The 14,048-nt window shown below is 38.4% G+C and overlaps 1 protein-coding gene across 6 annotated transcripts in view; it reads left to right on the forward strand.

The window, feature by feature from the left end:
• RAPGEF4 (Rap guanine nucleotide exchange factor 4) overlaps positions 1-14,048 on the forward strand; it is a 152,007-nt gene that overhangs the window by 85,830 nt on the left and 52,129 nt on the right. For 4 of the 6 annotated variants that reach the window (XM_021552514.4, XM_085584427.1, XM_085584428.1 and 1 more), the window contains 5 exons: positions 4,482-4,535; positions 4,826-4,932; positions 6,569-6,690; positions 8,108-8,291; positions 13,112-13,196. In XM_021552514.4, the coding sequence (XP_021408189.1) occupies positions 4,482-4,535; positions 4,826-4,932; positions 6,569-6,690; positions 8,108-8,291; positions 13,112-13,196 (552 nt within the window). The remainder of the gene's footprint in view (positions 1-4,481; positions 4,536-4,825; positions 4,933-6,568; positions 6,691-8,107; positions 8,292-13,111; positions 13,197-14,048) is intronic. The other 2 variants (XM_021552515.4, XM_077785053.2) reach the window with 1 other exon arrangement.

Raw genomic sequence — 14,048 nt, forward strand, 5'->3', positions numbered from 1 at the left:
TTTACAGGGAGGGCTACTTTTTTTTAAAGTGCTTTCTAAGCAATCCTTAATGAAAGATCCAGGATTGTAAAGATCCACAGAACAATTCTAGGTCTTCAGCCAAACTGTGACTGTCCCTTATAGAATGCAAATTTTTTTCTGATGGAAAGTTGTTGCTGGAACCCTGTATCTCCTATTAACTAACTGATGTTACATTTCTCTGCCTTTGAAATATATCTTCCCTTTCTATATCAAACTCAGTCCAAGCCCTCTGTTTCCATTTATTGCATATCAGCTAATTATTAGTGCAGCCAGAGCTCACTGCAGCAGCTTTGTAAGGCTGTAACTCTGGGGACTCTTTGCTGGGCATGTCTTTGGACGATGGTGGCATTGTCCCTCAGGAGGAATGACTGTCTTGGGCTCACTGCCCCGGGAGCTCTATTACTGATTGCCACTTTAAGCACCACCACAGGGCTGAGCTCATTTTAAACTTATAAAGGTGTCCTCAAAAATTGCTCAGTACCATGTAGTGAGGTTAAAAACTACTTCAGGAAAGCATTGAGTCCATTCCCAAGCCACATGCACACTGCAGCTGTGTCACGTCTGACATTTTCCTTGTGTAGACCTCCCTGGCAGTCTGCCAGCACTCACTGTCCACACTGTGAGGAAAGCTTCAGTGATGTCTAAACTGAATCTTTCTTAGAGCAATTTAAATTATTTCCTGCTCTCTGCATGATGGACTGGGCCACTTCTTTCTCCTTTTCAAAGGCTTTTTAAATCTGAAGATTTTTTTATCACACCTCTGCTGGGATTTTTCCTTAGCTCAACAACTTTGATTATTTATGTTGTGCTTTCTGATTATTCTTGTTGCTTTCCTGTAAATTCTGTCCAGCTGGTTTAGATGCTTTTGGAGTAGTGGGCAAATGAGACACAGTGCTTTATATTAGGTCTTACCTAGGCTAACTAAAGCAGAACACCATTATGCATCTAATATATTACTACATTCCAGCAGAGTATTTGCTGCTTTCACACATGTTATTCAGTTGTGTTTAATATTTAACTATTTAAAACATTATAAACCTTTTTTAGTTTTCTGTGGTACTGCACTAAGACACTTGTTCCCTATCCTGTCTTTATTTAGCTGATTCTGCCTACTTCAGAAATGTAGTCATCATTCTGTGTTGCATAAAAGTATCATTTGTAGATCAATGTTACAACTGTTTCATATTGTAAACTTATTCTGCAATTTATGTGCAATGCCTCCCATCCTGAAGTCTCCTGCAGTATCAATAAAGGTATATTCTGCTTCATCCCATGTTAATATTTAATATTAGCAGATGTGGTATATTCTTGAATGCTGTTTTGAACAGACCTCTGGTATGACTGCCAGTTTGACTTTGCTTCACTGGTAATTACTTTCAAAATGCACTTTTCCAACTGACTTTGCACCTATTTTGTAGGAATTTAATCTGCCTGTTGCAGAAGAGAAAATCTGATGAGAAAGTGCTAAAACCTTACTAAAGGGTTGAGAATCTAGTGTTTTTTGTCTAATCTATCAGTGTTGCTACTCGATAATGAAAAGAAGTTAGATCAGTGTGGCATGAGCTGCTGGTTAATATACGTCACATATGACTCATCTCCCTGTTCTTTTCCAGGTGCTTAACAAATGGACTTTTTCTAGGAAGACTTTAGGCTGACATCTGTATTTTTTCAGCTTCTCCTTTTTCATATTTCTGTCTTCAGCTGCCTTCCTTAGACACCCAGAGTGGCTTCTGATTGTTCCAAGGTGGACTCAGCCCTCTTGAAGTTTCTTCATGCTTTTCAAGTTTCCTGCATGAAATTCTACAAAGCCAATCTGAAAACAGCTTATTTTTGGTTTTGGGTTTTTTTCAAGGTTGAGATTTTACTCCTGTCACTCTACTCTATACTACTAGGATATTAACCATCACTCTGCAACTGATCTTTCCAATGAACATTGATTGAAAATAAATCAAAAGTATCTGGCCTTCCTGAACTATCTGTAAATAGATTCCCTTCTGTTAAACAGTAGCTCAACACTATTTCCTTTCTTTGTTTTACTACTAATGTACTTATGGAATATTTATCTACCTTTTGACATTTCTTGGCAAGTCTTTGTCATTTTATACCTTTGCTTTTCTAATTCTGTTTTTTGTTATTCAATTTATACTTGCTTTCTCTAGACCCCCTACTTTCTCCTTTCTGTGTATTTCCTTCTTGTATGTCAGTGAAGAGCTTTCTTTAGCTGAGTCTTTACTTCACCTTTTTAGTTAAGTTCTAGTATATATTGTATGTCTGATTAATACGGTTTCTTTATGTAACTGCCGCTCCCATTAACTTCTTTTGCCTCACACTTGTTCCCCCATGACCCACTCCAGGAATATAGCTATCAGTATTCTGTTTTTATGGGAGATTTTCTTCCTAGTCCATTGTGTCTGCTTTGATGCTCTTTCTTCCTTCTGTAAAGTTCTAACACTGGATCATTTTACGATCACCTTCACCCAAGTTATGTTCTGTCTTTGCAGTTGATCCTTCTGTACTGGTCAGGATGTAGGTGAACAAGCCTTCCTGCTGCCTTCTGGAGATTCTTGTGCTGTGTTGAATCAGATTTCTTCCAAATGCTGTCTTATATTCTGCTTTAATTAGAATCCACGTTCAGTTTTTCACCTATTACTTTATGCATTTTTGTTAAAACTTAATTGACACTGCAAAGAACAAAAATGTGCATTTATTTTTGCTAGTCTGTTGATCTAAAAATCTCCTCTATTTTTTGTCTTACATGTTTTATCTCTCCTCTAAGTATATTCCTAACTAGAATTAAAATCTGGAAGCTAGATTGAGGATATTATACCCATTTGAGATTGTTATTCAATGTTTCTGTTTTCATTAGAGGCATCTTTGAAAAGATTTTTGCTATTCTTTGCCTATGTTAGCTGCAAATATAGACTAGAGCAGATTCCACACAGTTCCAGAAACCAAGAAATATTGAGGGATGTGCTACTGCTCTTCTGTCTGGATAGAAATATTTGGAACTTAAATGAGTTTATGAAAAATTGTTGACTTATTTAAAAGAGAAAAATCAGGAATCCCATTTTAATGGTATTGATAGGCCTTTTCAGAGACTTCTGGTAAGGTATGACTAGAAACAAGAACTTTGTGTTGGTTTCCATACACAGGCCTCTGTGTTAAGATTATTGATTTCTGTCATATGCTTCCCTCATTTTCCCACTATAGTTTCCTGGTGCATTTTTAGCTCTTAGCTGTGTTTGATAACCACAAGCACTTTGTCACATCATTAAAATCCCGTGGGAGCTAATGGACAGATGCCCAGTGTAAGGAAACCGGTACCTCAAGCCAGAAGTACACGGCGCGTGTTTCACCGTACTTCTGCCCCGGCGGCCTTGGCTTTGCCGTAGAGGTGTGAGGGGACTGTGGCTGCCAAGGTGCAGAGTCTTGCCCTTGTGGGAGAGCTGTGCTCAGCCTGCTCTGCTCAGCCTGCTCTGCTGTCGGCCAGCCCTGAGCGGCAGCCAAAATCAATCAGCCCTTGTGTCGAGTCTCCTGACATCGCACACTCCAAGTGAATTTGGTCCATGCTGTTAACTACCAGGCCCAATAAGCCAAAGGTCTTCCCATCATTCTGAGGTGGCTGCTGAAGTTCAGTCTTGTTCTCCTTTGTCTCCATTGCTGCTGTCCTTTAACCTTCACTTTCCTTTTCCCTCTGTGTTGTGCCATGTGCTCCCTGTGTCCCTCTTTCACCTATTTGTTATGTGCCTGTTTTCCCATTTCTCTCATCCCCTTCTCTCCTTCTCCCCTGTAGAGCCCCAATGGTCTTTCCTTTCACTCTTCCCTTTTTAGAACCAAGCCACTTGCTTTGTTCTTTCCTTTTTTCTTCACCAGCCCCAGTCCTTGCCTGGGTCCCTGCGAGTGGCCTGGGTGCCTCTGCATTTCAGAGAGTGACTATGAAAGGATTGCCAGCTCAGCCTAGTGATAATTTATAAAACACAGAGGAAGAAGAGCTCTATCTCCATTCCTGTTACTTGTGCTATGCTGTAAGGGAGAAAAGGGCTGAATAGAAAAAGGTGCTGAAGAAAGAGAGAATTTCTGTGGTGGAGGGCTGAATGGCAAAGCAGATGCGTATGGGGGAACGCTGTTGTGCGGGGGGAAGAAGTAACTATGCCTGTGTGTTCTCAGATCTGGTGTGACATTCAGCCATTGCCCATTTCATTAGTACTTTACAAAGTTTAGCACAGATTTGTTATTTATCTTCACATATCATGTCACTGTTTTAATTTGCTGAGCCTCAACAACCAGGTTTACCTTTAGGATGCACTCAGAAGCTTTTTATATATTCCTATCTCCTGGGTAGAGCTTGGACATTCATATTATTATTTGTTATTACAGCTTTTTTGTTCATTCTTTTTACTTTAGTCTTTATTTTTCTGGTCAACCTTAAAAAAATTATTTAATTTCATTTTATTTTTCAGACACCTCTTATTGATCCTCACATCCCACATCATCCTACTAAAACCATTACGCAGGTAATAGAACACAGGTGTGCTGTACAGCCAGGCCATTAGACAAGTGGAAATAACTATCACGGCAGTGTGATATGAATCAGCTGGTGATGCTTTCTGTTAGATGTGAGAAATATGTGAAATTTAAAAGTCCCAGATATATACTACATTGCTCTTCAAAAGTAAGCCTCTGTGAAAGAGGACTTTTAATTCAGGAAAGAGCATTTGTGTTTTGTTTTGCAGAAAGCAGTACAGAGATTCCAGAAAGTTTAAAAACTGTCTCTTGGTCTTTCTTTTTCTCCATGATCACCAAGGTTCCTTCAGAAAAGATCCTTAGAGCTGGAAAGATTTTGCGAAATACAATTCTGTCCCGAGCTCCTCACATGATAAGAGATCGTAAATACCATCTGAAGACTTACAGGTGTGTGAGCTGATTGTATAGAGGTCTCTGAATTTTTATGCCTGCCATTCTCTGATTTGTCATGTATGCCTTACCATACTTGCAGGTCTCAAAAGGTCTGAAATTATTCTGTGATATTATTTGAGTTGGATGTTATGCAGTCTTTAATGGGCCTGGTAAATCCTTTCTGAAGTAATTTGACTGGAAATTGAGTCCATGATTGTGAACAGAGCATTCACATACAAACACTCTTCCAAAGCATAGTTAATAGAATAGTTATCTGGAATATTCTGTGTAGTACCAAGTTAAAATGAAGATTCTGTTCTGTCTGTATATCAGTAAGAGATAATAGAAAAGTTCATTAATATATTATGTTCCTGTACTGATTGCTACAGCAGTCTTGCTCACTGTGGCGTTCTGAAAATTCACCTGGTGGGAAACATTCCTGATGCAGATTTGCTGCTCTATTTAATTTTTTTTTTCAGTGTATTGTCAGGCTCTCTAATCTTCCTGCTGGTGGCAGCACAGTCTTGCTGAAGTGGGATAACAATGCCAATTGTTAGACTAGAATTCTGTAGACTAGAATTGTAGACTAGAAATCTGCCTGCAAAGTGCCAGGATCTACCTATTATTGGCTTAAGAAACAATCAGTTTGTTTTAGTGTCTAATGTTTAAATCAAATATCTAATACATTATTCAGAGTGTTTTTAAGTAAAAAATATTTTTAAATCTCTGACTTTGTCTTTTTCTAAATAGTAAATCAATATTTTGCTGATTGTCATTTGAAATAAATGCATTGATTTTCCATATTTCAGCCCAAAATATTTAATATACAAAGGTATTTGGCATTTTTGAGTTGATTCAAGAATATGTCACAATATGACATTGCTGATTGGTCTAGAAGAACAGAAGAGCATATATGATAAATGGAGAGCGGTGCTGGTCCAAACAGCTGCACCATTTTCTCTTACACAGAACTGGGAAAACTCTTACTGTTCTGCTGAGCTAGGGAGTGTAACAATAAAGAATTTTACTAAGTGACCATGTAGCTTTTTGCTTTTTTAACCCTTATAGGGTGTTCTCCAGAACTTGCTGTTGTCTGCCTCTGGGTCAGTCAGGAGGTGCAAGGTTGCCCAGAGCTTGCATGAGAGAGCCTTAGGAGCACTGTACCAAAAACAGTGTCTCCATCTACAGTGTGACAGAAGTTTGGTTACAAATGCAGGAACACACTCATAGCACTCACTCTTCCTGTGGAGGCTGCATTGGCATAAGTCTTAGAGTATTAATTTTTTGTTTTCATGCAAGATTCTGAAAAGCATGAGGCTTTTGGTATCCCATGGTATAGAGATGTTTCTTTTTAAAAATGGGTTGGAGGTTGTTGCACTGGTGCTATAGGTTTTGTACCAGGTGTCACAGGCTTGATTAGATCCTCTGAACTCTGCATTTCCCAAAACACTTGTTTTGCTAAGGTAATCCTCTCAAAACTGGACTCCTTCACTGGTATTTCAAGCTTGTGCATGGGTGACATGGGGTTTTCTGCAGGGAGATTTAACTAAGTCTATGGAGACTTTAAGATATCACTGTTGTTGGCAGTCACTGTGTGCAGTCTCTGTCTTGGCTAGCTTCCTTTTCATTCCAATCTGTGTCTGTCCTTCAGGCAATGCTGTGTGGGGACAGAACTAGTTGACTGGATGATGCAACAAAGTCCTTGTGTCCATTTACGAACCCAGGCTGTTGGCATGTGGCAAGTACTGCTGGAAGAAGGTGTTCTTAACCATGGTAAGATAAAGCAAATCAGTATCTTGACTAAAATATGGGCAGTGTGTGACATCAACACCTCTGTAGTTCTTTCTCATGAAAAAGAAAGGGATCATGAGCCTAAAAGAAATGCCACAGAGCAGCCTGTTCATTCATAAGTGCAAGAGCAACACACAGGCAAGATTATTTGAATCTGGCTGCCAGTATGCTTTTTTAGTTTACGACCATATTGCATCATAAATGAATAATTTATAATGATAGCTCTAATTATACTTAGGAGTACACTGGCTTGTGCTTATATAGTTAGAACTGGGTAGCACTCAGGCCAAAAGCAAAGGAGGTATTACCATACATAAAACCTTCATCAAAGATTTGCAATATTTAGAAGTGAATGTGGATATTTGTGTTTGCTCAGATCCATCATTTTGGAATGATTTCCATTGGTTTTGGAGGGGTTCCCAAATTCAGCACACCAGATATTCCAGTGCAGAAATCTGGTGTTTTATATTAGCTTTCTGATTGCATTTTATATTGACTTTCAGTTTCCACTTGGCAGGATTTAGTTGGTAACAGGATATTACCGCCCTCAAAAGGGTAGGTTTTTAAAGCAATATTCATACTTGAAGCTTTGCACGTACATTTTTATTAAATGTAGAAGAGCAGCTCTATTACAGTAAACTTTCATTTATTGTCTGTTGTGCTTCCCATATGCCAGGGAGAAATTTCCATACTGGGAAGGCAGATTGTTTCTACTGCTGCCTTACCCTAAGGGCTCTAACTTGAATTCCTACCATATATTCTCTTGAACTCTCCAGGGCAAGCTATTGCAAACTGCATCACAGTATCCAACTCAACACATCACTCTGACTTGCTTGGAAGACCAAGGGTTTGTTCTTTGCAATATCATAGTGTTACTTTAGAGGTCTTTTGGCAGTTCTTCCATTAAGTTATTCTACCTGGATACAGGTCAATGAACTTGGCCCTGGGGTTATACCTTGATGACATACATTTCTGCTATATCACAAGGAGTTTAGTTGGTTTTGCTACCTTTTTTCAGGCTATATAAACATGTAGAGCAAAGTGTTTGTGCTAGAGAGTATCTCTTAGAAATTAATAGTATAACCATTTTCCCCAGTGTAGTTTGTTTGATTAATTGAAATAGTTTGAAACAATAAGAAAACAGAACTAATAAAAAACATATACATGTTATACACACTCACAATACACTTATATGGAAACCTTTTGGAAAGTATTTGTAGTACACAATTTAAAAGTGTAACCTTTCATGATACATAACATAAGAAATCGTTTCATGCTCTTACAGTTTTTCTGTAGCTTTCTTTCCCTTCTTAAATAATCTATCTGTAACAAACATGATTTCTACAAAGTTTGCTTCGTTGAGGAGCATTCAGTATTTGATGTGTTATGTTGTTTTCAGTGGACCAGGAACACCATTTTCAAGACAAATACTTATTTTATCGATTTTTGGATGATGAGCGTGAAGATGCCCCTTTGCCAACTGAGGAGGAGAAAAAGGAGTGTGATGAGGAGCTACAGGATACTATGCTGCTTCTCTCTCAGATTGGGCCAGATGCTCATATGAGGATGATTCTCAGGAAACCGTAAGCAGAATAATGAGTTAATATTATGGGTCTTCCTTGTCACATGGAAACAAGAGAAACCTATGTTGATTATTAGCCTTTTTTTCAGCCAGCTTTACAGTGACTTCAAAGCCAGTATAAACTCTGTTTGACCCTCCATTGAAGGCAAGCATTAAGCAGGTAGAGTTTAGTGGCCATGGCAGACATATTTTACTGCTAATTAAACCACTGAGAATAAGGAATAAGTTAAACTCACTTTCACTGAAGATTTACTTATAAGGGACCATTCAAGACAGGCAAGTACACAGGGCTGGATCCTGCTACCTCGAGGCCATTGGCAAAGTTTGTCTTTGCTATGTGAGAGGAGTGGGCCCTGCCTACAGTGTGAGAACATTTTTCATAGCAAAAGATTTTTGAATCACCTAACCCAGTACTTCTTCCTTTTCTGTTTCCATCTGTATACTTTCCAGGCTCCATTCCTGTTTAGATCACAAGCTCATTTCAACAGCACTTTTCCAAAACTTGCTAAAAGCATTGAATTTCCAAAAGTGCCATCAAACACTTGTGCTTATAAAAGCATTAAACACTGCCATGCAGCAATAGTTTTGAAGTATGCATTCTATTTCTTATCCTTAGTAGAGATCTAGTCAACACAAGCAAAGGAGCACTTGCTCCCTGTCATACAAAATACATGGACAAGCCAGACTGAGATAAGGTGTTTCCATACACCCTTAGGGAGTCATGGAACTGAGATCTTGTTTCCTCACAGACATGTCCTGTGCCTTTTCCACTGAGGAGCAAAAGTGAGCTTTTGCACCTCTGAGCAGACACCAGTCATTGGAGACTGAGGAATGCTGTTTGTGCTGGGACCCTGCTTCTCTGCACTTTCTCCTTTGCCTCAGGCCAGCTGAGCAGGTCATCTCTTGGAGAATTTGCCTTTAGGTTATCATGGGTTTTGGCTGCCTACTATATTTGCTTTCTGTCATGACTTCCAGAGCAGTAAGTTTACACTAGCAGGATAAATACTGACTATCATCTGGACTTCTTAGAGAGAGCTGAAAGGCTGGAAGGATGCTGTGGAAAGTACTGCTGTTCCCTCTGTATCGTTACTTGCACAGCATCACCTGAAAGAATACTAACACAAGATTTTTCATGGAATATAGTGAGGAGAAAGAGGTTTGCTCAAGACTCATATTCATCTGACATCTTTCCCTATCCCTGAAAGTGCTTATTTTTGCAGCCCTTTGCTCACTGAAGTAACCTTGTACTGCCAAGTACCATATTAACTACTGTTCTAGTATTCAGTTTACATATGTAATGATTTTGTTAGTTGAAAATCCTCCCTGGACTGAGCTGTAGCAAAGCTGTTAAAATCCTTATGAAAGCTCAGAGTCCTGCTAGTTTTGACTAGACACTGTTACAGCTGCCAAAAGTTTAAAAGAATTGTCAGGGTTTCAGAGATGCTGACTTTAGCTGACCTGAGCAGGACTCACAATTTTCAAACCAACACAGCTGTATTTTATAACAGTAACCATTTCCAGAGAGGTTGCAGAACTCAGATAATTACCCTGAAAGAAATAAGACAATATTCTTTGATGAGAAGATTACTTTGAGAATTTGATTGTATAATGAAGCTGTTGCTTTGAAAGGTACTTTCTATTGTTCGAAATCTGAAAATCTCTAACAAAAAATGTCACTTGTTTTGACAGCCAACTTAAAAAATTCTCTGTTTATTACATTAACTGCAGCATTTTAACTGTCAAACTATGAAAGAATGTTCTATAGTTTAAAAAACAGAATAGAGCTCAGGGAAATTTTTGGCACACTCGTGTTGCTATTGTGTTTTTTTTTCCTTTGGAAACACATATACTGAATGTGAAAATAGCTTTTTGTGAAGCAGCAAACACAGCTCTCTGCTCCTTATAATGGCTGGAGCACAGGTGCAGACCTTGCTCAAGTCCCTGTAAAAATTACTGTAGAATTAATACAACTCCTCCTTAAGTGTTTCTCCACTTCAGTATGAAAATATGTCCTGATGGTAAACCCTAATTTAATAGGATCCTATAATACAGAGCTAAACACAATAATAACAAGAGTCTTTAAAGGAAGAATTGTATTCATCCAACAACAGTATTTAGCTCAGATAATGTTATGGATTACATTCTTTTTTTAATGCCCTAGCCTGAAGTAAGTTAGCAGTGTGACTGAAATAATAAATCTGTGTTATATATTCTTGGTGGCTTCACTTAGCACATTTTTTTCTCAGTAGAGAGCATTTGACACTTAATCACAATGTTATGGGGTCTCTGATCTTTTCTCTTGTTCTTATTATCTGAGAATTTTCTGGTTAGTTGTACAATAAAAATAATCAATGATACTGCTTGGACATATATGGCTTATCAATGGCAAAGTACTATGTTATTGTCAACATCCTAGTCACAGAGAAACTTGATGTCTCTGACCTTGGTAAATTCTCCAAGCACTGAACAGTTTTTATTGATCACTTAATATCACCTGAGTTCTGTCCATTAATGTGTACCCTCATTCCCTACCTATTTCATTTATTATCCGCTCTATAACCAGCTATTGCTGGTAGAATGTGTCCCCTGCAGAAACTAGGTCTTTACACAGCAGGATCCTACAAATCAACATCAGTGGGTCACCACACAGGTTTTAAAGACGCAGTGATGCCTAATATCTCTCCATGTGACATCTGCAGGAGCAGAAGTAAAGACTAGGTACAGATATCTGCTACAGATTTCAGTCCTTCCAACGTGCTAAAGGAAGCAAATGGACATGCTGAAGGAAGAGTGTCCCTTTGTTTTTATGATAGAGATCTGATACAGTAAGACATCATCTTTTTATAGTTTGATTCAATGTAGAAATATTTTGTTACACCATATTTTCCAAGACATACTAATTTTCAAGCATGTAATAAAATTCAAGTTCTACTTTCCTATTATTTGTTAAAATCCTTACTTTTTGTTTGCTAGCTAGTACTGTCTTAGTTTTATGCTGTACTTAATTAAGCTGCCCTGCATAAATTACTAGGAGTCTCACCCTTATAATTTCAAGCCAGATTCAGAAACAGAGTATTTTGAGTCACTAGAGGGCACAGCAGCACCAAACCAATTTCTGGTTTTTCCTTAACAGTTTATTTGATTCTATGTGAGGAAAGAGTAATTGGTTTTCAGTCTAAATGTGTCTTTAATCTGGGCAATAATAAATGCATGTCATTGGTAAGTGAAAAACAGAAGAAAAATAAAGCTTGCTTAGCAGAGATGTCAGTTGTCCTTATGTTTTCTGTGACTTCTTCAGCGCTTCTTTCATCCAAAAGAAGTCTCCATCCATCTACTTTTGTAAAAAGATGCAGTGTAACTCCAGAGTAACAGAGCTGGGTACTCCCTGTGTCTCACACAAGATGTAGACAGACTGTTGGATCAGGAGGTGACTAGGCAGAAAATCTGTAGAGTGCAGTATTTCTTCATATGGCTTTCCTGATCCTCTAGGTGCTAGCCTCCTATAATACATTTTAGGAGAAAACTTTTATCAGAAAGGCTCACTGTAGATTTTCCTTTAGGGCTGTCCAAGGATTCTATTGTGCTGTTAATTCTTTTGACACCACACATTGCAGACAGCAGGGTTTAGAACTGTGCTTGTTGTAATAATGGAGCATGTAAACCTCATTTGGAACTCCTGCCCCCAGACTGGACTTCCTGTATCCCATTTCCTCACATCTTAAATTCATCCTCTCCCTTATGTGTTCGTTGTTCTTTTCTTTTGTTCTTGGCCCATTGAATTAATTACTTATAATCTGCTTTTCACAAATCTAAACCATATTGTTTGGAAGGACTTAGTCCTATGAAAGTAGCTTGAAATAATGCTTTAAAGGAAGTTTTTTTCCTGTGTGTGTCCGTCTGTCACTCCAATGTGCTGTTTGAAATTATATGACAGGAGAATTTGTTCTTTTAGAAAATAATGTTGTATTAGATAGTGTAACTGAAGAGAATCTTGTGAGTGGGAAAAAGATTGGGAGTTACTCTCAAGCTCCCACAACACCTCTTGTGTGCTGTTTAGTAGATCCTCCAAAGCATCTCTGACACACTGTAGTCCCCACAGTAATTGTATACTTCTTTAGCAATCAGAAAATTTTGGGTAGGTTACAGAAATGCAATTATTTCAGCCAGTGTGAGCCTCTTTACTACTTTTTGTGCTAGAGAAGACTTATTCCTTCATCAATGCATGCTTTTTGGTAATGGCAGCTTCTTGTATTTTTCAGTGAGAGAAGCTTAAACTACTGAATGGTTCTTATTTACCTTTGTGGCTAAACAGCAGCACACATTACATTAACTGCAGAGCAGTCGTTAGCTGTTCTCCGAGATGCACTGCAGCATCTCCAATTTGTTCAGCAGAAGTTCACATACTCCTTTACAAACCACTACACTGTGTTTGCTACAACTAATTAGTACTGCATGTGAAAAATAGTGCATGCCCTATGCTCAGGAAAGGAAAGGAACAAATCTTTCTGTACCATTTCTGATTTATGTGACCATTTTATACATATATAGACCACTTGATTTAATCAGAAAAGCTGCCTAATCAGGATCTCTCTAAGGTGGTTGCCATGGCTGCTGCTCAGTGTCATTCAGGTAGCATTCACAGAGCTTCCATCCTTTGTGTGTTTCAGTCCTCCAGCCAGAAACATCATTCAGTCCCTGTTTAGTGAGGATGTACACTTCACTAGAGAGTTCAGCAGCATTTTGTGTTGTTCTGTCCTTCTCTGAAGTATTTATTTTGGACATTTATTGCATTTAGTTATCCCTTTTATCTTCTCTCTATAGCCCTGGCCAGAGAACTGTAGATGACTTAGAATTTATATATGAAGAACTTCTCCACATTAAGGCCTTATCTCACCTTTCTACTACAGTAAGTAATTTTAAAAATTATAACTCATTACCAAAAGGGAGGCTAAATTTTTACTTCTGTTTTTTATTAACTTTTTATTGAAGCTGGAGAGCCTGTAACCATTTTCATTTATACTTTCCATGCAAAGAATTTATTCCATCTGTGAGAATCACCCAAGCACTGTGCAGGTGTAGGTTGTCTATTTCATATCAGATATAATTCTCTTCAAGTATTTCTGCACAGCCCTGGTCTCCCTCACTTGGCATGGGTGCCACTGTCTGGGTTTCTATCCACGTGTAAATGAAGGAACTGGTACTACTGAATTTTGCAGAATTGATTCCTCTAAGGAGTCTTGGCTTGAACCAGTCAGGAGGAGGAATATCACTGTGGAGAAAGGTGCACTGTGCAGTGCTTGCTGGTTGGAGCTTGGTCATTGAGTGAAAGAAAGCTCATCAGACACTTTCTCCCTGAAGTGGTCAAGAACAGCAGAGAGAACCAAGATAAATGGAATAGACAGGAGAGTGCATCTGTTTAAAGTCTCAGCATACACTGTGCAGACAACTGAAACAAGCTAAATAGCACTTTACTGGTAACAATAAGATGTGGACGCTTTCAAAAAAAGGAAACTAGTCAGAAAATAGATCCATATATGACAATACCTTCTTCAGAATCTCTTGTTATTTTCAGTCGTTCTCATTTAGCCTGGACAGATGCAGCTAATTATGAAGCTGCTTTACAGAAAGATAGTACTCCATGCAAACATATAAAAACCTGAACTATGTTTTTCAAAAGAAAGTAGGCATTCGGAGTTGGTATCCAAGTTACATTGGTGTTAAGGAAACTTCCCAGTTTGGCAGTCACACTCCCAACACC

The sequence above is a fragment of the Lonchura striata genome, chromosome 7 (assembly GCF_050655825.1).
Source record: "Lonchura striata isolate lonStrDom1 chromosome 7, ASM5065582v1, whole genome shotgun sequence".
Classification (NCBI taxonomy): domain Eukaryota; kingdom Metazoa; phylum Chordata; class Aves; order Passeriformes; family Estrildidae; genus Lonchura; species Lonchura striata.